The 24,782-nt window shown below is 35.3% G+C and overlaps 2 protein-coding genes and 2 pseudogenes across 2 annotated transcripts; 3 read left to right on the top strand and 1 right to left on the bottom strand.

The window, feature by feature from the left end:
* The first annotated feature begins 2,506 nt into the window (after positions 1–2,506).
* On the top strand, positions 2,507–4,323 carry LOC120183631 (D-amino-acid transaminase, chloroplastic-like). Its single transcript, XM_039188303.1, has 4 exons — positions 2,507–2,846; positions 2,930–3,108; positions 3,217–3,890; positions 4,182–4,323. Exons 1-4 carry the CDS (start codon positions 2,643–2,645, stop codon positions 4,274–4,276), a joined length of 1,152 nt encoding a protein of 383 aa, XP_039044234.1. The 5' UTR covers positions 2,507–2,642; the 3' UTR covers positions 4,277–4,323.
* Positions 4,324–4,733: 410 nt separating this feature from the next.
* On the top strand, positions 4,734–9,514 carry LOC120183581 (annotated as a pseudogene).
* Positions 9,515–12,293: 2,779 nt separating this feature from the next.
* LOC120183587 (protein PEROXIN-4-like) lies at positions 12,294–14,437 on the top strand. Its single transcript, XM_039188260.1, has 6 exons — positions 12,294–12,339; positions 12,530–12,592; positions 12,747–12,866; positions 12,963–13,091; positions 13,769–13,898; positions 14,260–14,437. Exons 2-6 carry the CDS (start codon positions 12,587–12,589, stop codon positions 14,346–14,348), a joined length of 474 nt encoding a protein of 157 aa, XP_039044191.1. The 5' UTR covers positions 12,294–12,339; positions 12,530–12,586; the 3' UTR covers positions 14,349–14,437.
* A 4,410-nt stretch (positions 14,438–18,847) lies between these two features.
* On the bottom strand, positions 18,848–24,298 carry LOC120183644 (annotated as a pseudogene).
* Between the last annotated feature and the right edge of the window lie 484 nt (positions 24,299–24,782).

The following is a 24,782-nucleotide window of genomic DNA, read 5'->3' as shown; positions in this document are numbered from 1 at the left end:
TTCCCTTATTTATAATTGGATGGTATAATAAATAATAATAATAATAATAATAATAATAATGACGTTTATATCGAAAAATTACTTTTTCATTTAATATTTTCGATCAGGCATCGTTCAGATTATATTTCTCGATCTAACATCCTTTGCATAAAGGCGGGCCCTTTAGCGCGTTTAACGTTGATTTAGCGCCACGTGAAGTAATGCGCGCCTTATGCTGACATTGGATACATGTGTGTATAGCGCGGCCCCTGAGGCGCGCCTTAGGCCACGTAGGGTATAGCGCGAGGCAAGGGTCGCGCCTTAACTGTGAATCTGACACAATTATATTCGGCACAGTCCTGGGGTCGTGCCTTAGTTTTATCTGCTATAATTATGTAAAGCGCGATACAGGTACCGCGTCTTGTATAATTATAATAACTTTTTTCAGCTATAATACCCTTCTCTCGAAACTTCTCACATCTCCTCTAAGAGAAAAAATTAATACAACAATCCGACAATCTTCTTATATTTAATTCAGAAGTTCGTTCGATTTTTCATTATAAGGTAATTTTGTTATAATTTTTTTATTATACTTATTGTTTATTATGATTATATGAAAATTATATTAATTGTTGCCAATTAATTTCTATGTTTGTAAAATTGAAAAGCGAGAACATACGTCGAAACAGTTTTGCGGTGCATAGGTCTGGTTCTATCTTACAGTGACCATGATATCTACCTATATAACCGAATCCAGCGTCTACTAAATACGGTAAGACACAGCTAGTTATTACTAACTTAAGGTTCCTAATAAAAGGACCTAATACACGGTCATTCTCCTAAAATTAAATAGTTACAAAAATTAATTTTTAATCTAATAGTCATGCATTAAATAAATCAACAAATTATTACTAATAATTTAAATTAAATTAAAATGTTAATGTATCAACAAAGTGTCGAGATATATGATTTTCATCCAAACGAAGTAGACCGTCTTCCATTATATATTTGCAAAAAAATTATTTATGTAAAATATTAAATAAATTAAATACTTAAATAAATTAAATACAAAATATTAAAAATATAATAAAATATACCTTAAACAGAGAATATAAGAGTATTTGAGAGAAGTTGAGAGAAATTGAGAGAATTTAGTATGATGAAAGTGATTGAGGATGAGGTATTTATAGGGAGGGATTGGCGTGTGAAACGTCGGGGTAGGTGGGTAATTAAACCTAAGGTGCGCCGCAGGGGGCGCGCCTTACTGACGCGTGGCAGATTCACAGGTAAGGCGTGGCCCCTGTCCCGCGCTATACCTTATGTGGCCTAAGGCGCACCCCAAGGGTCGCGCTATACACATGTGTATCCTATGTCAGTATAAGATGCGTCTTACCCCACGTGACGCCAAATCAACGTTAAGCGCTGCAGGGGGCGCCTTTCTGCAAAGGGTATTAGATCGGAAAATATAGTCTGAACGATGCCTGATCGAAATATTAAATGGAAAAAGTGATTTTTCGGGAAAAACGCCAATAATAATTGGATGGTAATTTAATTCGATTAGGATGGAATAAAATTTGATTTAATGTTATATAGTTATATTTTTTATAAAATAAATAAATTTGAATTATATTGAGTTAACGAGGGATGAGATTAGATTTCAACTCAAGCATAATATTGTAAATTCTCTTTACATATATTATCTTTTTATTTTATAAAATAAAAAAAAATTATATTCATATTGAGATTTTATCTTAAAATTTAAGTCTAATAAATTTTTAAAAAAACTTGAATTCAATCAAATATCATATAAGAAATTTAACTTTTAAATCTAACTCAAATAGATAAAAAAATTGACCTAATCTAATTTATTATCATCCCGATTTATAATTGAAATGTTCATTTGTGATAGATTTTAGGGTAGTATTGTTTTATTGAGTCACTGATTATTAAAAATTATAAAATAATCTTTTGATTATAAGATGTTATTTTGTCGAGTTTATCTATTATTAAAAGCAACAAAATAGTCATCCAATTATTTATATGTTCCAAACTCGTTCTTTTCAGTTAAAAAATTAACGGTTGTTTGAACTGGATGTTAACATACTGATTGTGATAGGATAGAAGTTTTAGATCAGATTTTCATATCCCAATCAACATGTGAACGTCTAATTTAGATTGTCGTCAATTTTTAATAGAAAATGACGAGTTTATATATATGTAGTATGTCAAGTGACCATTTTATAACTTTTAATAACAATAAAATCAATAAAACAACACTCTATTATTAAATATCATTTATATATTTTACAGTAAATTTTATTGATTTTAACATCTAAACACATAATATTTAGATTATAAAATATAGTGTATGTAATTATTTATAAATGATTTTTACGGAAATTACCATAAAGGACACGTCAATACGTCATTGTAGTAGGTAGTCCATGAATCGTGGTTGGTTGTTGTGGCCCAGGCGCTAAATAAGTTTATAAATGCTGAAAGTCATCTCTTCCTATCAACATCAGCCGGCGGAGTTTTGTCAGATCTCGCCGTCGTACTCTTTTGGCGATGGAATCCAATCCTCTCCTACTATTTAGTCAACCATTTCCATAGCCTACTAAAAGAATCATCGCTTTTCATTTCTTCACTCAACAAAAGCTTCCATGGCTTCTCTATCAGCTACTTACCCAAAATACAAGTCCAATTTTCCGGCAAGATACGCCGATCAATTGTATGATTTATGTCTTGTTCCAAGAAATCATTCACTCATGAAAAAAGGGTCACCCGGATATTTGAGAATCGTTCGAAGTTCTAATCAAACTGAGTCAATGAAATTAACAGACATTCCTTTACTGTCTTGTCTAGAGGTTTGTTTTCTTCTTTCTTTTTTCTTACGTGATATCTTTGATTTCACCTATCTGTGATGTCTTCTTCTTTCACTTGTTTTAAGGCTATTGAGAGGCTAAAACAGAACAGAGAGAACAACAGAGGGAAGCAGCAGTTCCTGGCTATGTACTCTAGCATATTTGGTGGAATAGTAACCGATGAAGCAGCCATGGTGATCCCTATGGATGATCATATGGTTCACAGGGGGCATGGTGTCTTTGATACTGCTGCAATAATGAATGGGTTAGTTCATCTTTCAGCAGAACAGATCTTCTTCCCCCCCCCCCCTAATTTAGAATCTAATTTAGAATCTTCTTTATTAACCTCTATTATGTGTTTTCTACATGCCAGACACCTCTATGAATTAGACCAGCATGTTGATCGAATCTTAAGGTCAGCGACGATGTCGAAAATTGCTCTTCCCATCGGTCGCGAGACTATTAGAAGCATTCTTATACAAACTGTAAGTGCATCTAGGTGCATGAATGGATCATTGAGATACTGGATTTCGGCTGGACCTGGTGACTTTCAACTATCACCGTCTGGTTGTCACCAACCGGCTCTTTATGCAGTTGTAATCGAAGATAAATCTCCGTTCGATTCGAGAGGCATCAAAGTAGTTACTTCGTCGATCCCCATAAAGCCTCCTCAGTTTGCCACCGTGAAGAGTGTGAATTACCTTCCGAATGTGCTTTCAAAGATGGAAGCTGAAGAACAAGGCGCATTTGCAGCAATTTGGTTGGATACTGATGGATTCATTGCCGAAGGACCGAACATGAATGTGGCATTTGTTACAAAGAAAAAGGAGCTTCTAATGCCCAGATTCAACAAAATTTTGAGTGGTTGCACGGCAAAGAGAGTTCTGACTCTAGCGGAGGAACTGGTGAGACAGGGGACGCTCCATCGAATAAGAGTCGATAACGTGAGCGTAGATGAAGGGAAGAGCGCAGATGAAATGATGCTAATCGGCAGTGGAATCCTCGTTCGTCCCGTGATACAGTGGGATGGACAAGTCATTGGCGACGGTAAGTTTCGTTTTTGACATAATTGCAATATTTGGCAACTAGTTTCTAGCATTCAATGATTCAAATCCGCCTGCATTCCAATTCATTTATTTCATTTTATCCTTGAATCTCGATTGATTAAGTGCTTTGTCCGAAAACGTAGCGTGTCCTTACTCGAACTGCATCGGAATAGTTCGATCCCAGAACACCTCTTCGAAGTCACACTTTCAGAATCTCTTTTATCATTTAGGGTTCATCAATACTTTCCTCATGTAGCATTGACAATTCCCCGCTTTATGTGTTTCTTTGCAGGCAAGGAAGGTCCAATATCAAAAACTCTCTTGAATTTTATCCTAGAGGACATGAAATCCGGTCCTTCATCGGTCCGAGTACCTGTTCCTTATTGAGGCAAAGCTTCATTCATTATCTTGCTATATATAACAAGGTTTGAATTAATGAAAAGTTCGATTAAGCTTGCGTTCAAATTCAATTACTTAACCTCACTTAAGTGTGTGTTTAAATTCAAATTAAATGTCTTTATCAGGTAAGAAAAGGAGCATATATGAAATTTAATAATATAGATATTTAAAATTTTGCTCGGATTATAACATAAGCTAGAGCTCGGCTCGATTATTACCATATCAAATTTAATTTTTTTAAGTTGATCTCGAATAACTTGTAAATAATGTTATTGGTAAGTCTAAATCGAAAATGTGCACTTCATCTACTAATAATTTTATCAATTTGGATTTATTATTAACATTATAAAATAGAGGAATTAAATCATAAGTTTGAGAATAATAGAGGAACTAAAATCTGAATTAGACCTTCGGAGTCGCGCACGAACCACAGCTCGATTCATACATGCAGTGGTCAAAGGCATCGCTATCAGGTGGATGTGCCACGTGTATGCAGCATTTAACACCACGTGGTGGGTTTTGGTTGAGTCGTCCTATTTTTCTTACAAACATTCCCAAATGATTGGAGGAAAAAAAGGGAAAAGAGGGATAATTATTTTGAGATTTATCTTCCAAAAAATAAGAAGACGACGAAAAAATAACAATTTGATTTGCATTTAGAGACGATTCGTAGGACCGGAATATTCCTCAATTTCGCCGGACGGTGACCGGAATCGCATTTTAAGTTTTTATTGAGTGGACGAATTGTTTATTTTTGTGAGCGAAGATGGTGAATTATTGGTGGAAAGAGCTACGAGCGATGCACTGACGGGGCCAGATTGGACGAAGAACACCGAGATCTGCAAATACTTAACCATAACCTACGTATGGGTCGCGCTTGATCCCTATCCCTCCCTCATTTTCAGAATTCCATTTGATTATAACGAACGAATCTGCTACTAATTGTAGATGTAGGAAAGATTAATTATCAAATTATCTTTTTTCGCGGGTAATTTGGAAGGGAGATTTGGTTCGTGAAGCTTACGAGGATAGCACAATTTCTATGTTTTTTTCATTGTTCAATATTCAACTTAATCTGCTGCTCATTGTAGATTTAAGAGATATGGCATTGGTATCGTAAATTTCTAATAGTCTGAAATGATTACGATACAATATCTATGCCTACGAAAGCGTAATGTGCGCATTTATTCTGATTTTGGTTATAATTATTCGAATGTTATATCTTAACCTTAAATTATTTATCAGGCAGGTGAAAGACGTCGTGAAAGGCATAAAGAAGAAGATAAAAAGTAAACATCCCAAAGTCCAAATCCTTGCACTAACGGTAAGCTCCTGAGAATTAATTTGCACTGCAATTTTCACTTCTTTTCTACTTTTTCACACCTTGTTCTTACAAGGAAACTGAGCTTGTTTAGATTTTGACCTATGTTGTTGTAGCTGCTAGAGTGTATGTTAAAGAACTGTGGGGACATTGTCCATGTGCATGTTGCAGACAGAAACGTTCTTCCTGAGATGGTTAAAATATACAAGAAAAGGGTAGGACTGTCATGTTTTAACTCTCTCTTTTTTTTTTTGCATGTGTTTTTATTCTTATATTAAAGCTTCTTCTAAGTTCTTTGCCGGTCTATTGTAGAGTGATTGTGGGGTCAAAGAGAAGATACTGCTTCTGGTTGATACTTGGCAAGAAGATTTTGGAGGGGCAAGGGCAGTCTATCCACACTATTTTATTGCATACCAAGAGTTGTTGGTATGTTGGCTTTACGCCGAATTCTATAAAAAAAAAAAAAGTCCATGTATTACGTGTTTTTGGATAATTTAGTCCATTTACTATAATTTCATCATTTCTAGTCCTCTACTTTTTGTGATGTCTAATTTCAATATCGAGACTTGCTTTTTTCTGCAATTTCACTAAATAATTCGATGTAGTTTATTCTTTTTAAACATATAATGATATAATGATGTGGCATATACATTTTGATATATATTGTTGGACAATTTTTTGCATATTTAAACAATGAAAAAATAGAAAATGTATAATACTTGTCCAACATTACAAAATTGTTAAAACGTATGTGACATCATCCAATTCTTTTTTTTTAATAAGCCACGTCAAATAAATTGACTGAATTAATGAAAAATAGGTTGATTTTAGGTTTGAAAATAAACATTGCAAAAATGCATAGTAGGAGGACCTACTATAGAATTTGACCTTTTACTTATGACTCCTCATACATTCAAAACATGGCTGTTATGCAAGCAGTAGTTCTACATGGTATGACTTTTTCCCTTCAATTTTACTCGAGCCAAACTGGTTTGTCATTTCAGCGAGCTGGGGCTGTATTCCCCCAGAGAAATGAGAGGTCTCAAACTCAACCTAAAAATCACCAAAATATGGGCTGCTGGGATAAGCAAGAGGTGGATGACCCTTCAGGAGAGCCCGAGTTTCCAACCCTGAGGTATTTTTGTTGCATCTCAGTTGTTTGAGTCGTAAAAACCTATGCTAATTGGACTCAGGTGCGAGTGTTGGATACCGTACATATCGCACGTAGATATGATTGGATATTAGGAGGTCATATCCTCGTATCCATGTGCTGCACATAGATAGATTAAAGAAAACAAATAGTCCGAACAACATTGGTAAAAGCACGGTATCTATGTGCTGCATATGTGTTGTTTCTTCTTTTAAAACTTCACTGACTGAATGATGTTTTTGTGTTTTAATTGGAGTTTCATTTTTTAGTTCGACAGAAATTGAGAATGTGCGGAGAATTATTAATGACCTTGCAGATATGTTAAACGCATTAGATCCTAACAACAAGGAGGTATGTGTTTGCAATTTGAAAATCTAGAGAAAGGAAAGATATTTTGCTTGCTTGCTTAGACGTTTCTGTGTTGTAATGAACAAAACATATTCAGTGACCTTTCTTCTACAACTTCAGGGTGTTAAGCAGGATGACATTGTTGACTTGGTGGAGCAGTGCCGCACCTACAAACAGAGAGTTCTTCACCTCGTTAATTCGACTTCGTAAGGATGTTCTTTTCTTTTACAAAACTTCATAGCGTCCATAGTACCATTTTTACACGTCGATTACTTGATGTTGTCATCTGTTTTCATGATGCTGACATTCTTTTCTGTATGGTGTCTTGATGCATTCCGTTAGTTTTGCTTTTACCTGGTGCTTCAGTTGATTGTGCCTGTGTTACTTGATAAAGTGCCTGGCCGTATGTCATTTTTTAGTCCTGTTGTCATAACGCGATCGCTCGCTTTAACCTCAATTTGATCGAATGCTGGAGCAATTCAGCTATCGAACATGACAATTTGTCCTCTTTGAACTGTTTTTCACATGCATCCCTTTCTTATGTCTGAAGGGAAGTTAACAAAGCTGCAGATTGGGTTGCTAGGAATGCTACGCTTGCTTTTGTCCAAAATGACTGCTCCATAGGCTCTTCTTTCATTGCTTTCCTTGCAATGTCAGTTTACGTGCTTTTTCATCGTCGTTTATGATCTATTCTAGCATGCATAGCGTATGAGTTGCATTGGTAGTCATTTTCTAACCTCTAGGAAACTGTAGGAGGAGTTGCGTGAAATACTTTTACATTTAAAACATATATCACCTTTAATTCTCTCTCTTCTAGGGATGAATCACTTCTACGCCAAGGTTTAGACTTGAATGAAGATTTGCAGCACTTACTAGCCAAGCATCAAGCAATAGCTTCAGGAAGTTCTTATCAACCAGACAATAATAAACCTAAGCCTGCAAGAGACTGGGAATGCCGGTGGTCATCTAGTTGATACTGGTGATATCAGCAACCAGTATAATGAGAGGTAATTACACTTGTTTGATCTCCATTTACAATATGCTGGGAATCGTTGATTAAAATGTGTTTACAAGTTTTTTGAAGCCTTGATAGAACTTAGTCACTCGGTTTTCTGAACAACGTTGCCTTACTGCAGGGGCTTGATTATGACGAAGATCCCGTTGAACTATTTTAGATATATAGTGATTACTAGTTAATTTATGGGTTATCTGTGATTCTTGATCAGATGTTCTGGTATCTCAAGCTTTGACAAACCGGATTTCTTTGCAGATCCATCTCCGGTGCGGATGCAAGTTCTCAACCAGGTAATACTGCTCCAGCAGCAGCGACTCCCAAAATAGACCTACTTAGTTGCATTGACTTTGATTCATCAAATGCAGATATTTCGCCGGCCATGGTTCCTTTTGGAGAAGCACAAGAAACAAGTCCTGCACCACAGCAGAAAGCCACTGTTCCATATGATATGTTCCCTGATGGTAACAACTCCTATGATTCTTCTAACACACAAGGTTTGGCTGGACAAACCAATCCTTGGACTCCTCAATTTCAGCAGCAGGAGCAGAACTTTCATGGGATCATTGGTCCTACCTGGAATAGTCAGCTGGATCAGCAGCAGCCGTCCCCTTCACCTGCCTATGGTTTGTTTCTGTTTATAATAAGCTTTTCGTGCACAGATAGATCCTACATGACAGAAAATACATCATTATGGTGTTTTCTCTTATCAAATTCATGTAGTTATGTTCTAGACCTCTTTGGCAGGCTGAATAGTTTATATTCTTGATATGCTACTACACAAAAATCAATGAAACTTACTTTTTCCGTGTCGGTACTAGCACTACCCCCACCACCCTGGGAGGCACAACCAGCAGACTGTAGCCTAATTCCAGGTGCTAAGTATCCCCAGCCAATGGTAAGCACGTACACTCAGCCGATCACAACAGGTCATTTCTCCGCAACTAATAATAATCGGGCCATGCAGGGAAGCCAGTTTGCTAGTTTTCATCCCCAACAAAGCCAAGAACCTCAGTACATGGGCATGGTTCCTTACAACCAACAAGAACAACAAATGTATGGAAACCCACAAATGGAAGCACCATCTGGTTATGGCCAGCAGCAGTATCTTGACCAGCAAATGAATGGGCTATCCATTAGAGATGACAATGGCTTAATAAACTCTCCATACCAGGTTTCAAGTGCCTCTAATGTTCTACCCAGCAAATCTTCACAACCAGAAAAGACCTTCACAACCACAACAGTACTCCTGGAACACCTGGTACCATGTGAAACCCTGAATTTCTTTCATGATTGTCATTTACATAATTCCAGGTGGCTAATTTGATTCCTCTCATGTCCCTTAGCCCTTTTTGTCCCCCCTTAAATTTTCCTGAAGTTTTTAATACACAATGAGCCGGGCTTGGATGATAGCCTGTTACTAAACTCCCCTGGAAACCCCAGGAACAGATTATTGAATTTGTCGAGTTTAGTACGTTAAATCATTGATGAGTAAGGAGAGTATTAAATGTTTAGGATCGTAATCAAAACAGAAAAACTGAGACCAAAGAGATGAGAACGAGACTGCCATCAACCCGACACCACAAACTTTCCATCTAAAGACGTAGAATAAAGATCACTGATGCTAATCACGAGCGATGCATACTGCAGAAGTGGATCATCGAAACATAAACTTGACAATAATCTTTGTATTAAACCAAATTTCAGAGAAACGAAACATGTTTGGTCCAATTCACGACTGACGGGTTTCTCATTGATCAACACTTCCTCATTCATCATATCATAACAAGCAACACTCCAATTTGGCAAGAAAAATAACAGCCACCGACCAGAGGTGCTATTATAAAGGCATAGATATACCTTCAACATCGGAAAACAACAAGAATTAGAAACAAATGATAAATGCCAGTAACCGAGTAAATAAGTATGCTCGAATGCAAAACATTCAGAAAGAAATAGCAACATGAACAAGATATTTTTCGTTTCCAACTTATTCAATTAATTTATCATCACTGCAGACGGCAGTACTTTATCAAGCATACACAATGCTGGCTTTCTTGACAAAATAAACTATCACCAAAATAGGCATGTCCTCACCAGTGAATGCCAGAGAGCCTTACAAATGCATGCTATAAACTATGCAAATGGTAACTAACAATAAGGAGAAGGGATTCCATGAAACAGCCCGTCACATAATTGAACAATTCACTAACGATTCTTACATTAAATAGTTGAGTTTTTCTATAAATCTAATCACATGGTGCAATTGTTCCGTACAATCATTACTCAACTATATGAACTAAGAATTCAGAGATCAAAACTGTAGTGTTAATCGCTCCATTTTCTGTATCAATAATCTTGAGTGCTGGCAATCTCAAAACAAATTAAAAAAAATGCATTCAATGTGTTCCAATAAGAAAGAGACCTTGAGGAATCAAACCCCAACTCTGAGATTCCATAGCAAGAAATGATCTGAGGCGAGCTGAAGCAACTGCACTGTGTAATGGCATCATTGACATTAAGCAGCTCAGCTCCACTGGCAATCTAAGGGAAAAAATAAACACTATGAAATTGTTATTAGTGACATGTGTCGAGCCTAGTGATTTTGAGAATTTATTTTAAAATTTTTAAAAATTAAAAAAATATTTTTTATTTAAAAAAAAAAAGCAAATCACCCTGCGTACGCAGCAGCACCCCCTTTCTTCTTCTTTTTCTCCCCCTTCCCCCTTTCCCCCTTCCATGGTAGTCGTTCGGCCAGTCGTGACCGTCACCGCCACCGCCACCGGTGTTAGCACCCGCATCGACTCCCAATCAAACCTCCGTTGACCTTTCACCGTAAGCTGCCACTGTTTGACATGGAATAGCGTTTGAAGGTTCGTCAGATTTTAAGCTATCATCGCTGTTTTTCGTCGATTTCAACTGATCCCGACGTTTATAAGCTACGCCATCACCACTATTCGAATCACTGTGTAGTTTAGCTCAAAACCCATCCTCACCGTCGCTCCTCTAGCGTTCCACTGTTGGTAACAGGTTGAAATGAAAGATTCTAGTTTTTTTGAGTTTTTTTTAATTTCATTAAATTTTTGATTTTTTTTTAAATAAATTAAGTTTTTTTTTATTAAAAATAATATTTTTATTATTAAAAAATAAAAAATATATATATAATGAGACACCTAAAAGTATAACTGAGAAAACATTAGACACCAAATCATATTTTTTGAGGTAAAGTTTAAACACTTATTTTTGTATTAAGCCTTTCAAAATCGTGGTAAATATTTAGTTTTTGTTTCATTTTAATACCCAACTGTTAAAAACTTAACGCATTTAATACATAAACTATCAATTTTGGTTCTTTTTAGTACTTAAACTTTTAATTTTTTTCAAAGTTAAATGCTAATTTTTTAACAGTGGTACTAAAATGAAACAAAAACTAAACTTTAGGTATGTTTTTGAAAGAATTGAAAATTTAAGTACTAAAACAAACTTAAACTAATAATTAATGTATTAAATGCATAATTTACCTAAAAACTTATTGTCCTTTGACCACGATGTATATAAAGATTTGTTGCTATTATTTTATAATAATTTCATACGTTTAATGATTATTTTATAATTTTTAAAATTTTAATAATTAAAAAGATTATTTTAACATGATATAATGATCATTTATATACTTTATATATGTTTTTGTTTATGTATAATTTCCATTTACATAATACTTCCACGTTATACATCCGAATGACAATGATTAACATGTTATATATTTAATGGGTACAAACATAATAGAATAGATAGGGATGGATATTTAATTTCATTCGATGAGTTTCGACTGATTAAATCGAATTAAATTAGTTATGAATTTCCACTTAAAAATTGAGTTGATTTTGAATCGAGTTGATTTTAAATCGAGTAGAACTCTTTTAAACCTGAGTCGATACGGATAAAGGGTACTTTTTTTAATTAGGTTCTAGTGAGTCAAAAATTTACCACACCTAACTTATCTAGAACATGCGAATTAACCATTTGTTTAAAGATTAATTTAAAATGTAACAAAAAAAAAGATAAATTTAAAATTAAATTAATAGTTTAGGATCTTTAATGCAATTAACCCAAAATAAAGTAGATCGCAGAACACATAATCAAAGCTCCGTCACCATCATCAAAATAAAAAAGGCGACAAAAGAAGAATCCTTTTCTCTCTTCTCAGGTGAACTCTTCAGGTTAGATTCTAATAAACTCTCTTTAATTTTCCTTTAATTATCGTTTGAACTAATTTCATTAATCGATATCTTATCCGTAAAAACTCAATTGGTAATTAATCATTTTCTCTGCTTGCAATTTGCTAATGGTACACACTTAATTTAGGGTGTAAATCGTTAACAATTTTACTTTTTCTTTTCAATTTCGCAGCGTTTTGTCTCGCTGATATAAAAAGAAGCATCTTTGAATTTCCAGCAAGAAACGAAAATGCAGGTTGGCTCATATTTACGTAGTTTCTTCTTGGTTTAATTATGGATTTTTTGTGTATATCGGATCAATTAACCGGTGATTACCTGAGAATTTAGTGTGGCTTGTTGTGAAAATCAATTCTTTCATTGATTGTTGTTGTTGAAATATTTTTGTGAAGGCATCAAGAGCAAGGTTGTTTAAGGAATACAAAGAGGTACAGCGAGAGAAGACGGCCGACCCCGATATTCAACTAGTTTGTGATGATTCTAACATATTTAAGTGGAATGCTCTTATCAAGGTTGGTTCAAAGTGAAGAGTGTAAAAAAAAACATGGTATAGACATTTTTGTTCCTTTTTTCTGTCTTGAATTTTATGACTTTTTTTCGTTATATAGGGACCATCTGAGACACCTTATGAAGGTGGAGTGTTCCAGCTTGCTTTTTCTGTTCCTGAGCAGTACCCTTTGCAGCCTCCTCAAGTGCGGTTCTTGACGAAAATATTTCACCCAAATGTGCATTTCAAGGTATGAATTCCTTGGCTTCATTACCTTTCACGCCTTTCTTGAATCGTACATCATAAAATAGAAGGAAAGAAAGATGCCGCGATACTTAAGATAGTGTCCTAATCTCTTACTAACATTTGATGATTTCCCATCCCATGAAAGTTGGTGACTTTGGTTAGGCTGCCATGACCACCAAAAAGCAAAGATCTCGACGGAGAAGCAGTATTTACTCACCATTGAACCTATTAGTTTCCATACAATACTGTTTCTATGAACGTTTCATATTTTTTAACTTCACAATGTAACATTTGAGGCTGTCAATTCATCTAGACGGGAGAGAATGTTTGAAGAAATTTGTGAGAACACTTTATACCAAAAGGTTGTATGGGACTACTAAAGAATCCAGTTTCATTTAGCAAGCTTTTCTTATCCAAGTTGATGTAAGCCCTTATATTCCTGCTATGAACTTCACTTAGTTACCACCAAGCTAGGAAGGAGAAATTGGATCATATGTCAGAACTCGACTCTAAAATCAATAACATTACAATCTTCTTATAATTGTATGCTCCGGATCATGATTGAGTGGTGTAATATGGTAGCACTTGATCTTTAATCCTATTGCAGTATATCATATGTATTGGATTCCAGGTTGCTCAATTGAGAATTTAGCCTTTATTTATTATTACTCTCTCGTACAGACGGGAGAGATTTGCCTTGATATATTGAAGAATGCTTGGAGTCCTGCGTGGACACTTCAGTCTGTTTGTAGGGCTATAATAGCTTTGATGGCTCACCCAGAACCTGATAGCCCGCTTAATTGTGATTCCGGTAAGTTGGTCTATTTTATGTCAATTGTGTTTCTGCTAGAGGAATGGTAGAAAGATTAACTTAAACACAAACTTAATTACAAAAGTTCCCCTTTTTACTCCTTTTAAGTAGATGTTTTGTATATTATCATCATGCGAGAAAGATCTTTGATATCGAATTATGTACTTTCTGTTATGTAAATAAGAAATGAAGATGTCTACTGTGCCATCTCTCCATGGTTTCTTTTCTTTTTCCTGCTCCATTGCTCTCCCCATTTCTTTGAACTCTGATATATTGACACCGAAAATAAATCCGATAGTACTTTGAGCTGCTTTTGTTTTTGATTTTATCCATAACAGACACCTTTCCTATTTGTTGGCAGGCAACCTTTTAAGGTCGGGTGATATCAGAGGATTCCATTCTATGGCAAGAATGTACACCAGACTTGCTGCCATGCCCAAAAAAGGGTGAACTTATGGTGTTATGAACTGCCTTTAAACCATAAGACACGATTAATATCGGTGATTTCATTTGTGCTTTTCAAACATCGTTGTATTATCGTTTGGATATCGATATTTGCAATCTCTTATCTTATGTACGAATAAAATGAAATTGTTTTAGCTTGAGGAACCTGTCCATCCACTGACTTGCTTCTTTCACCATTAATGGTGTCATTTCGTGGCCAATTTATCTTGAACAACAATCCTTAAGAACCATTAAAGGAACTGAAGCAAGTACTTTAAAGAATAATTGCTACCTATAATCCATCCATACCTTAAACTCTTACAAGAAGCATGAGCCTTTGCATAAGCTTTAGGAGCCCTCTTTGTCGGAGTTTTTATACCACCAAGCGGGCAACTTGGATCATTGGTACCTGATACTCAACAAACCCGAAAAAATAAATTCTTTCAACAATGTATGCATAACCGAGGCAAGTTTTTAGTGTTTCAGAGAGTGTCGTGCCGCTTAGTATTAGCAGAGGGCGTGGTGCGATAGCTGCAATCGAGTATGGTGAATCGAACTTGAAAGCTACACCGGGAGCAATCCTATCCCAGACCTTCTCTACAACTTCTTTACCAATTGCACTCTTGCCTAGATCAGTCCTTGCCACTGAACGAAATAATCAAAGAGACTCAGTAACACAAGCTATTTAACTCAACTACAATAATGTCCAAGATGACAGCATTATATTCGGTTATACAAAGAACATCACCTTCGAACACAGGCTTTATACTGTCAACACGAGCCTGCCATTCATCGTTCTCGATTGCCCATCGGAATCCCTACATGTATAACATGAAAGCTCTGTTTCTGTTCTTCATTTGATCTTCTATGCTTTCAAGAATTTAGAATTCTTTTGTTACCTGAAGACCAATGATTGGAGCAGCAACAGCATAGCGGGTATCAGCAAAGGCAGCAAACCAAGCATGCATCCAGTGGCGGATTCACCGAGCCCCATAGGGGCCAAGTGCATCCCATTATTTTGGAGAAATGGTTAAATTTAACTTGTTAAGGAAAAAAGAAAAAAAAAATTTGCAAACCTATTATTTTTAAGAAAATAAAATTAAAATTTTAGACCCCATTTTTAAATTTCTGGATCTGTCAGTGCATGCATCCCTGCATTTTCATGATGTTCACTTGAACTGTATATACCACGTGTTACATAATCTCCAATCGAGTTTAACTAACCTCCGAGCGATACACCGGTGATTCCGATTCTCGTAGGGTCTATATCCGTTCTCTGTGTTAAATAATCTGCAAGCTTTATCAAATCCCACACCTGAAAAATGAAAACCTTGTATTAAACCAGAACACACTGGAAATTCAATCATGACAATCCTGATTAAGTTAGAGGAAGTAAAATGGTTCAAGAAGAAAAAGAAAACTCAGAGGAACTACCGTGTCGAATATAAACGGCATCGTATCTCTTTTAATCCATGAATGAAACTAGAGCATGTGCTTCAAAATTATCAGTTAATTAAAACCATGTCAAAACTACAGGAAGATTGGATACAGAATACGCACATCTTGATAGGTAGTGAGATTGCGAGCACGTTCACCGGGTACCGAGAGTCGATAGCAACGGCGATGTATTCCCTCGAAGCACATGGCTGAAACAAAAACCAAAGGGGAGAATGAAGTAAAAATGATTGAACACACTCGGTAAAATAAGAGCTAATAAGGAAGAGGAGAACGTGTAGCTGCTCCCTCGATCAATGGCCGCACCGACTCTTAGTTCGTGCCGGAACTGTGCAGAAAGACAACAGCAGGCTTTCTTTTCAATTTGTTACCTTTCAAGCTTAAGATTAACAGGCAACTTCCCTTGATCTCCAGCCTTTCAGCAATAGCCGTAAAGTAATTAAGCTTTCTTCACATGCATGCATGCATATATACATACATACATACATACATATGTACGTACGTACATGCATGCATATGTATATACATACATATGTGTGTGTGTAAAATGCTAGTAAGAGAGAATCCCTATTACCTCAGTGTGCACATACAACTTCCCCTCGTGAACTCGTCCCTTAAAATTTTTAATATCAGCCTTTGGACAAAATTACACTACCTTTTTCAAAGAAAATATTATCTAATATACACTGAAAACCAAACCATTGCTCTCAGCTGACTGCTTATAACACACCCATTTCTGTGAAAGAGAAAAGAAAGCAAAATGACCTCCTCTCTTAGGGTTGGTGGAGGAACTTGAAACAAAGGATTTTGCACTCGTTTTGCAGGTTCCACAGTCAAAGGAACTAAGCTTTTAAGAAAAAGAAAAGGGTTTTTGCAAACATACTGATATATAAAGTAAAAGAGATTATATCGTTGTAGTATTAATTTAGTGTTGTTTAAGGTTCGACCTTGAGGAGCTCGTCTGGTGCGAAGAAGATGAAGGAACTGAGACCGAAGCTTGTCAGCTTCATAATTAACAGCAGTACTGTGTTCGATTCCCAGTGCTCCATGGCTCAGCCAGAAGAAGAAGAAGAAGAAGAAAATGGCTGAGAAAATAGAAGAAGAAGAAGAAGAGATGGTGGTTTCCATTATTGATTTGGAGCAAAACAAAGAAGGAAATTGTTGTTTGTTTGAGGTTTTGAAATGATGGGGTATTTAAGTTTGCATGTTGGTCAAGAATCGCAACGTAAGCAAATTGCAATATAACTAGGGTAAACTATCCATTTAGTATCTACATCAGTAAGTTTTATTCTATTTTAGTATTTAAACTTTTAATTTTTTCAAAATCATACATAATATTTATTTTTCATTTTATTTTAATACATGTCATTAAAAACTTGACGCGGTTAGTACTTAAACTACCAGTTTTTATTTATTTTAGTACCTAAACATTTAATTTATTCAAAATTTAATGTTAAATTTTGAACGGAGTACTAAAATAAAACAAAAACTAATAGTGAGTACTACAATGAAACAAAATTAAAGCTTATGATTTTTAATTTTTTTTAAAAATTTAGGTACTAAAACTAATAGTTTAAATACTAAAAGTGTAATCTACCCATATAGCTATTACGTGCTGTGATCAATATTGACATTATCTGCTAGCCAAACGCCCAAACCTCCACGTGGACGTACACCGAATTTTATCGTGATTATCGATATAAAAATATTAATATGAGAATAGAAATAAATTAATAATATAATTAAATAAACACCAAAATAAGAAAACGAAATAAAATCTCATATTTAAAAATTTGATATAAAATTAGAAAAAACGTTTCCATAAATTTTATTACAAAATCAAAGACTTATTAAATAAAATGACTCAATAATTTAAATATTTAAAATAAAAATCAAAAGATTTAAAAAACCCTAAAAAGAGGGAAAATAATTATTTTAATAATTTAATTCCTATTGATTAAACATACACATCATCCTCGATATTATTATATCAATATAAGTGGTCCTAATATCATTAACTTAATATTAAATATACTGCATGGGTGTCTCAAAAAATATTATTAAATATACTATGAAATAAGGTTTAGGTATTTGTTGATTTTTTCCCCTTAAAATGCAATTGAATCGAAATAAATGTTATATGTTTCATTCACTGGTAAGAAAAAAAATCAATTCAAGAGACTTTTTATTTTTATCTATTGTAATTATTTTATTTTTAACTTCTTTTTATTTTAAAATTTCGAAATTTTATGTTTAAAATTTATATATATATATATTTGTGATGGTTCGATGCAAATTTTACTCCAAAGTCCAAAGGTCGGATCAAATTTTAAATAGATAAAATCTCTTTAAACTCAAATCGAAGCAAATAACGGATGGAGAAAGAATATTTAGGTAATACAGACCAAAAAATCAATCTGACTCGACCCATGCCTATTACTATTTTTTTTAAGGTAAAAGGAAAGGGAAACATAAGGGTAATGATAATCATAACAATGAAAGCATAGTTTGATTCAATGATGATATAAAGAGGCACGAAAGTGCAAAGGGAACTCCATTTTTGTTGATGTACAAGTTCTGGGAAGTTGATAGGAAACTCCACCCAACACCCACAAGATACCTACTCCATTGCATATATATTGTTATGAAACAATTGAATTATAACAGAAACGGTGAACACTCGATCAATCGTGACGGGATTGGATGCACGGTGCCTCCGATAGAACTGATATTATCGAGAAATATACAGCTTAATGGTGATATAAAGAGGGACGAGAGAGCAAGGGAACTCCATCTTTGTTAATTTACCAGTTCTGGGATGTTGCTAGGAAACTCCACCAAAACACAGACAAGATACTGACTCCATCGTATACATACTGTTATGAAAAGTCGAATTATAACAGTAAAAACGGTAAACGCTTGATCAATCTTGTCGGGATCGGATGCATGGAGTCTCCTATAAACTGATATTATTGAGAAATATACAGCTTAAGGGTTTTAACTGAAATTTCATCAACCTGTACGTACTAACAAGACAGCCCCAAAAATAATCCAAAGCATTCACTTTATCTGTTCCTAATGTCATAAGATGGTAAGGGGCTAACGTGTTTAGCTATCATGGTTAACTCTAACACTATTGGAGTTTGAACCTAATAAAGGATCCAAGAATCAAAAGCAGGGGTATAATGAAACACGCAGAAAGAATGCCGGATGATAATGAGAACTATCTTACTCGCTAATTCAAGCTTCGAATCTCTACATTTTCGTGTCTCGGTTGGGCAAATTGTGCTTTAAAGGCTGATCTGTATTCAAAGCAGAAGATACTGCAGGGAGAGTGTGAACAGTTTCTCCAGGTGCTGGGATTGGAGACTTTACAATTCCGTTACGATAAGGCTCCTTAGCTGCTGCATTCCCGGATTTCACAGCAACATTTTCCATGGGTTCTTTGTTTACTTCTTTTTCACTTCTGGCTGACGGAGACCACATTGTCTCTGTGAAACTTATTAGGTCAAATCAGCATTTAAGAACGTTAATTGAAAAACTAACACGTAAGATTTACAATGAGAATAAAAAATCTAGGTCGGAAAATCAAAAAAAAAATCTCAAGGGATGAAAAGACCAGAGAAATAATCTTTTATTTCTTTCAATTCAAAATTTTTTAACACCCAAAAACTAGAACCTTCAACATAAATCAGTTAATTTAGAGCCCTAAAGAAAGCCATAATGGAGTGCGAATTGTAATGGAGGCAGTAGCCTAACTCTTTGGAGAGAGAGAGGGAACACTGACCAGATTTTGCCCCTAATAAAATCATCAAAATTAGGAGTATAGAATTGTGAAACCAACTAGCTTACCTTTTATGCTCCCACAAGTAATGAGCTTATTGAGAAAATCACAAAACAATGTCAAAACAAGCCTTTCCTGCTCCACATAGACCTCTGTGCACTCATGGCGATTAGATGATTTCTGAGTGACATTTCGAGAATGATTTGTCAATAAATTAGGTGACTTCACTTCCATAAACATTGTATCTTCTTCATCACATATCAATGCACGTGTTCCAGGAGACAAAGGCCTTGCATTCTGCACATCGTTCTCATCTGCTCCAGAGTTGCCACTTCCATCTGCATCTCCCTGGTTCTCTCTCTTAAGGTCATCAGTGGCAGCTCTTGGAACACCATTACCTTTCTGACTCATTTCATGCAAGTGACCAGATGAAACAGTAGTTTCAATAGAGTCTCCCTCTGTTTGTTGATCCTTTTTGCTACTTTTCTTTGGAAATTGCAAGTTTCACATTAGTACTACTACATGCCATCTTCAAGACTTCAACAGTACAATAAGTATAAAATTGTGAATTTGTGCATAAACCCAAGGTGAATCAAGCATGCAATTAGGTAAAGATCTAGATTACAAGATCCACAGATCATGGAGAGAACAATATAATTGGTGAGAACCATCCCCTTTTTTTCATTCGCTTAATGTATGAAACAGGTATTACAAATAAGATGTCACTCGTGGAGTCTTTAGGAAGCAATTTTTCAATGCAAAACGGCCAACAGATAAAGAGTCTTTATAAGACTATAACAATGAATATATCAACCATCAGGTATTTTACCAGTTTTGCAGACCTCAGTAATTTGTCATACATATAATTTTAAAGTGTAACCGAAGGATCGCGTGGCCTTCTCAAATATTATTGTTCTCACCATTTCCATTTATGATCACAAACTATATAATATCAAGACATTGTTTGGTTGAGCTTATTTATTGTTTCACTTTTTCTGCAATATTCCTACATGATGCCCCCCTTATGCCATTTAAGCAACATAAAAGTAGTTCCAAATTCTTTTCAGAAGGAGGGCTCTGGTCAATATGATGACTTTCAAAAATCCATACTAGACCTATTGACTCCGTACCTTTTATATGTGATCAACACCAGTCTATCAGTTAATACCATAATGCAGTCATTATTTTTCTGACAAATAATTGATTGGTTTCACCTATATAGTCCAAATGGCAGAATCATAAACTTAAAATTATCCACACAGTTGTAATTTTCAAACATAACGTCTAAAATGTAAATATATAAAACAAGCTATTTTACCAGTTTCCCTTTAATTTTCTAGATGACAAAAGCTTCTGTCATTCAAAGCTAAGAAGGGGAACTGTATTGAGAAGATGCGGATTGCAGAAAGACACTTTATGACAAGGATAATATTTGGAAATTCATGATAGATTGATAGTATATGCAACATATCCTTCTCTGCGGCAATCTCAGCCATACGATCAACAAAAAAGTTGAAAGCGATACTGCAATGAAAAGAACAAGAACTTCAGGATTTATGAATGATAGTTAGTACCTGCAGCAAGTGCCTTTCCAGCTTCTGATGAAAATAACACAAAAACAGAGCACAGCTCCTTGACATCCTGTGGTTGGAGGATGTTTGCCAATGGTGATCTTCAATAATGCAAAGTGACACTAATTAGCTTGTAAAAGGGGGAATGAAACAAAAATGGACGTTACTGTTAATTAAAAGCAGAATTAAAATAAACATGCTTCCTACCTGTATGTGAATTTTGAAGATCCCAATGACGCTGTATTAGCAGTGCCAAAGGCAGGAGCAGATAATGGAGAAGATGTGGCCAAGAAATCTCTTAGATGATTTTCCTTGTTGGAATTCAAGAGATATTAGTATCCAGATTCCCTTGAAAGAAGAGAGTAAACAGCAAGCCAAATTTTGGTTGCATTGTGTAATAATTAAAATCTTAAAGCAGTTGAGACAAAATTAAGTGCCTTCTCTATTCATTCACAAAAAAAAACCATCCTTTGTGTCAATTTGTGAATATACCAAACAAAATATATTATTCCTGACGAGAGAGCCAAAAAGTCCATGCATGAAATTAGTTCTCATTTAGATACCATAACTAATACAAAATCTGTGGCGCCTGATAGTAATGGTGCCTATAAGACGGTCACATAACAGAAAAAGGCTTAAAAAGAATCATTTTTCTTTGAAGATTGCACAAATCCTATCAGTGTTCTTGATCAACCAAGATGAATTGTGCATATAATCACAATTCAAGGAATTACCTGTTTCTGTTGAACAATGTTTTGAACTGATTGATCTTTCAATGGTATATAAAATATGAACTCTTCACTTTTTCTCTTCTTGGATGCCAAAGGAATCCCAAAGCCAGAAGAACCAACAGCGCCACTAATGGCTGCATTTGCAGCCTGCTGTACGTAAGCTATTGAGTTATGACCACCATGAACAAAAGCTCTTCTTTCTTCACTTCCATCGAAGTTCTTTCAGTCCACACACTTGCAAATTTCAGAGCACAAAATATTTGCTTGGAAGCACTCACAATACTTCTTGAGACAACCGGATTTCTTGCAGTGACATCCTTTATTGTGCTTTCCAACCATTTGCACATCATGTGCATCATCCTAGATATGTTTCAAGACAATAAGAAACTTTTAAAACTCAAAAAATTCAAATTTCCATTTTTCTATATAAATAAATACTTTGATTGGATCAATGAAACAATTTTCAAGTTTAAAGAAAAAAGCCAAAAGAATAGTTGAAATATACTCAGGTTATTATTATTCTTCAATTTAAACCATAAAGAAGGAAATTGAAGGGGGGAAATAACATCACTATCACTTGGTACCACTCATAACGAAACAGCTTAAAGATCATGATAACATACCCTTTTATCCTGAGGTCTGTGGGGACTGCCGGCAATCTTCGGTCTAAACGCATTTGGGTTGCGTTCTAAGGTTGCTCCAACTGCTTCTTGCCTTGCTGCCTCATTCTCCACATTGTTATGGCAATTTATGCAATTGCAACCATTACAATAAATTCCAGAAGCAAAGCACTCACAGTACCTAATAATAACAAAAAACAAAAAGCTAAATAGTACCCAATAAATAAATGTAAGAAAAAAATGATAGACCACAACCATGAAGCAACAAGTTCAAACGTACTTGCAAATACTGCTCCAATTTAAATAAGAAAATACAATTGATAATAGATCCTAAATACATGGTAAACTATAAACCGTATAAACCAAACTGGTGTTGGTTAATTGTAATCTATCAAAATTTGTTTCATATTCCCACTAGCAAGAGGAATATTATTGATGTGACTAAAAAAAATTTCCTCAAAGAAAGCTTCAAATATACACTTAGAACAGGAGAAAATATAGTAAGCAATGTCGACTGCAATTTGACAAGCCACTATTATGCTGACAATGTTTCCTAAAAGTGAAACTGTTAAGAAATTTGCTTAGTCTCCACAAAAGATCAATATCATAATAGTATGTAGCACTTTGATATGTATTGCTTATAGATCAAACACCTAACTCTAAAGGTGACATAGAATTTAAATAAATGTTAATGAACTTACAACTTCAAGCACCGAAAATTCTTGCAATTACACTGCTTCTGTTTCTTTGGAGTTCCATCTTTTGCTTCAGCATGTGCTCGTGGACTGGACCTTGGGGACTCTTGCTTGCTGGACAAACATATATAAACAAAGAGTTAAAAACAACATTATGCAACAATCATATTTCTAGTTGTACACAATATTCTCACTACTCTACTGTCTACAAAGCCAAAAATGACCAGAAATGTCTCTTTAAACAGAAAAGACCAAAAAGCCAAACAGATCACACTGATCTCATACAAAATAGATTCTAAAATTAGAAGGAAAAAAATCCACGAAGAAGGAATGAATCTGCTTTAGGATCAACCGAAGCCTCATTTAAATCATAAACACGCTTATTTTCAAGAAAAACAGATTTTAAAGGTATAAAAACGTTATAATTTTTCCTAACAAAAAAAGGACATTTATAGTCTAGAGCGAACTTAAAGATGTCATGAAAAAGCTACCTCAACTGAAATGCTTGCATCGGTAGTTTCTGAACTGGAAGATGCACTCGTTGCATGAGGGTAACCGGCTGCGAAGGAGGAGGAGGAGGAGGAGGCCGCCGTGTCTGAACTCGTGGCGTTGACGGTGACTGAGGTTTTAATTGCGGCAACGGCTGCGACTGCACCGTTTGCGGCTGTAAACTCAACCGCAATTGCAGTTCCTGCGGTTGATGATGTGGCATCGTCGGCAACGCTGTTTGTGATTGCCATTGCGGTTGAGACTGCGACTGCAAATGCATCTGGTGATCCGGTAACGTTGCATTTCCAGACGCGCGACAGCCCGCCGTGAAATCTAGTTGCCTCGCCAATTTCTTCGGTGTGAAATCCGAGACCGTTTCTCCCTCCCCCATCTTTCAATCTTCATACCAGGAAAAAAAACCAAATTATGAAACAAATAACAGTAAATTAAATTGAAGTTCAAAATAAATAAAAAAAATTGCAGAGCTATGAATTTTCTTTCCAGTTTACCGTTCAAATTTCCGTTAAATAAAAATCAAAGTCAAAAGGAAAATTTTAAAGAGTGAGGAAGCTAAGCCGCCACAAGCTTAGAGCTTTGTGCTTTTCCGTCCCTTCGCTTTGCTTCAGTCCCTCTTTGTCTCTCAAAATCATTAAATTTGAAATTTTACGAAAAGTGGACGGTTAGATTTGTTATGGACTGAATCGGACAGGTGATATTGAATTACTTTGATTAACGGATGAGATTTGGGAGAAGAGTCGGGAGTGATTAAAGGCCGTTGGATTACGATATGTTGAGGGTTTTTTTCTGGGAAAGTGAAGGATGTGGAATTTGCCATTTGGCGCTAATTAAGTCCGAAAGCGATTGGATTCTTGCTTTATTGTACACGTGTACGGTTAAGATTGTAATGTTGTCTAAAGTGGACGGATGATATTCTTGTAATGCCTGCAATAGGAAACGCTGTCGCTTTGACCGATTTTTGGGGGACCCAATTTAAGCAAGTAAATTTAAATTTAAATTTTGGGACTAAAGATATTTGTTTGTTCAATTTGAATTTCTTTTGAACTTTCTAAAAAGTGTAGGTAAAAGAACCAGAGA

The sequence above is a fragment of the Hibiscus syriacus genome, unplaced genomic scaffold (assembly GCF_006381635.1).
Source record: "Hibiscus syriacus cultivar Baekdansim isolate YM2019G1 unplaced genomic scaffold, ASM638163v2 tig00112800_pilon, whole genome shotgun sequence".
In the NCBI taxonomy this organism is placed as follows: Eukaryota; Viridiplantae; Streptophyta; class Magnoliopsida; order Malvales; family Malvaceae; genus Hibiscus; species Hibiscus syriacus.
The sequence above is the reverse complement of the archived record's forward strand: the minus strand, read 5'-3'. Positions and strand labels throughout refer to the sequence as shown.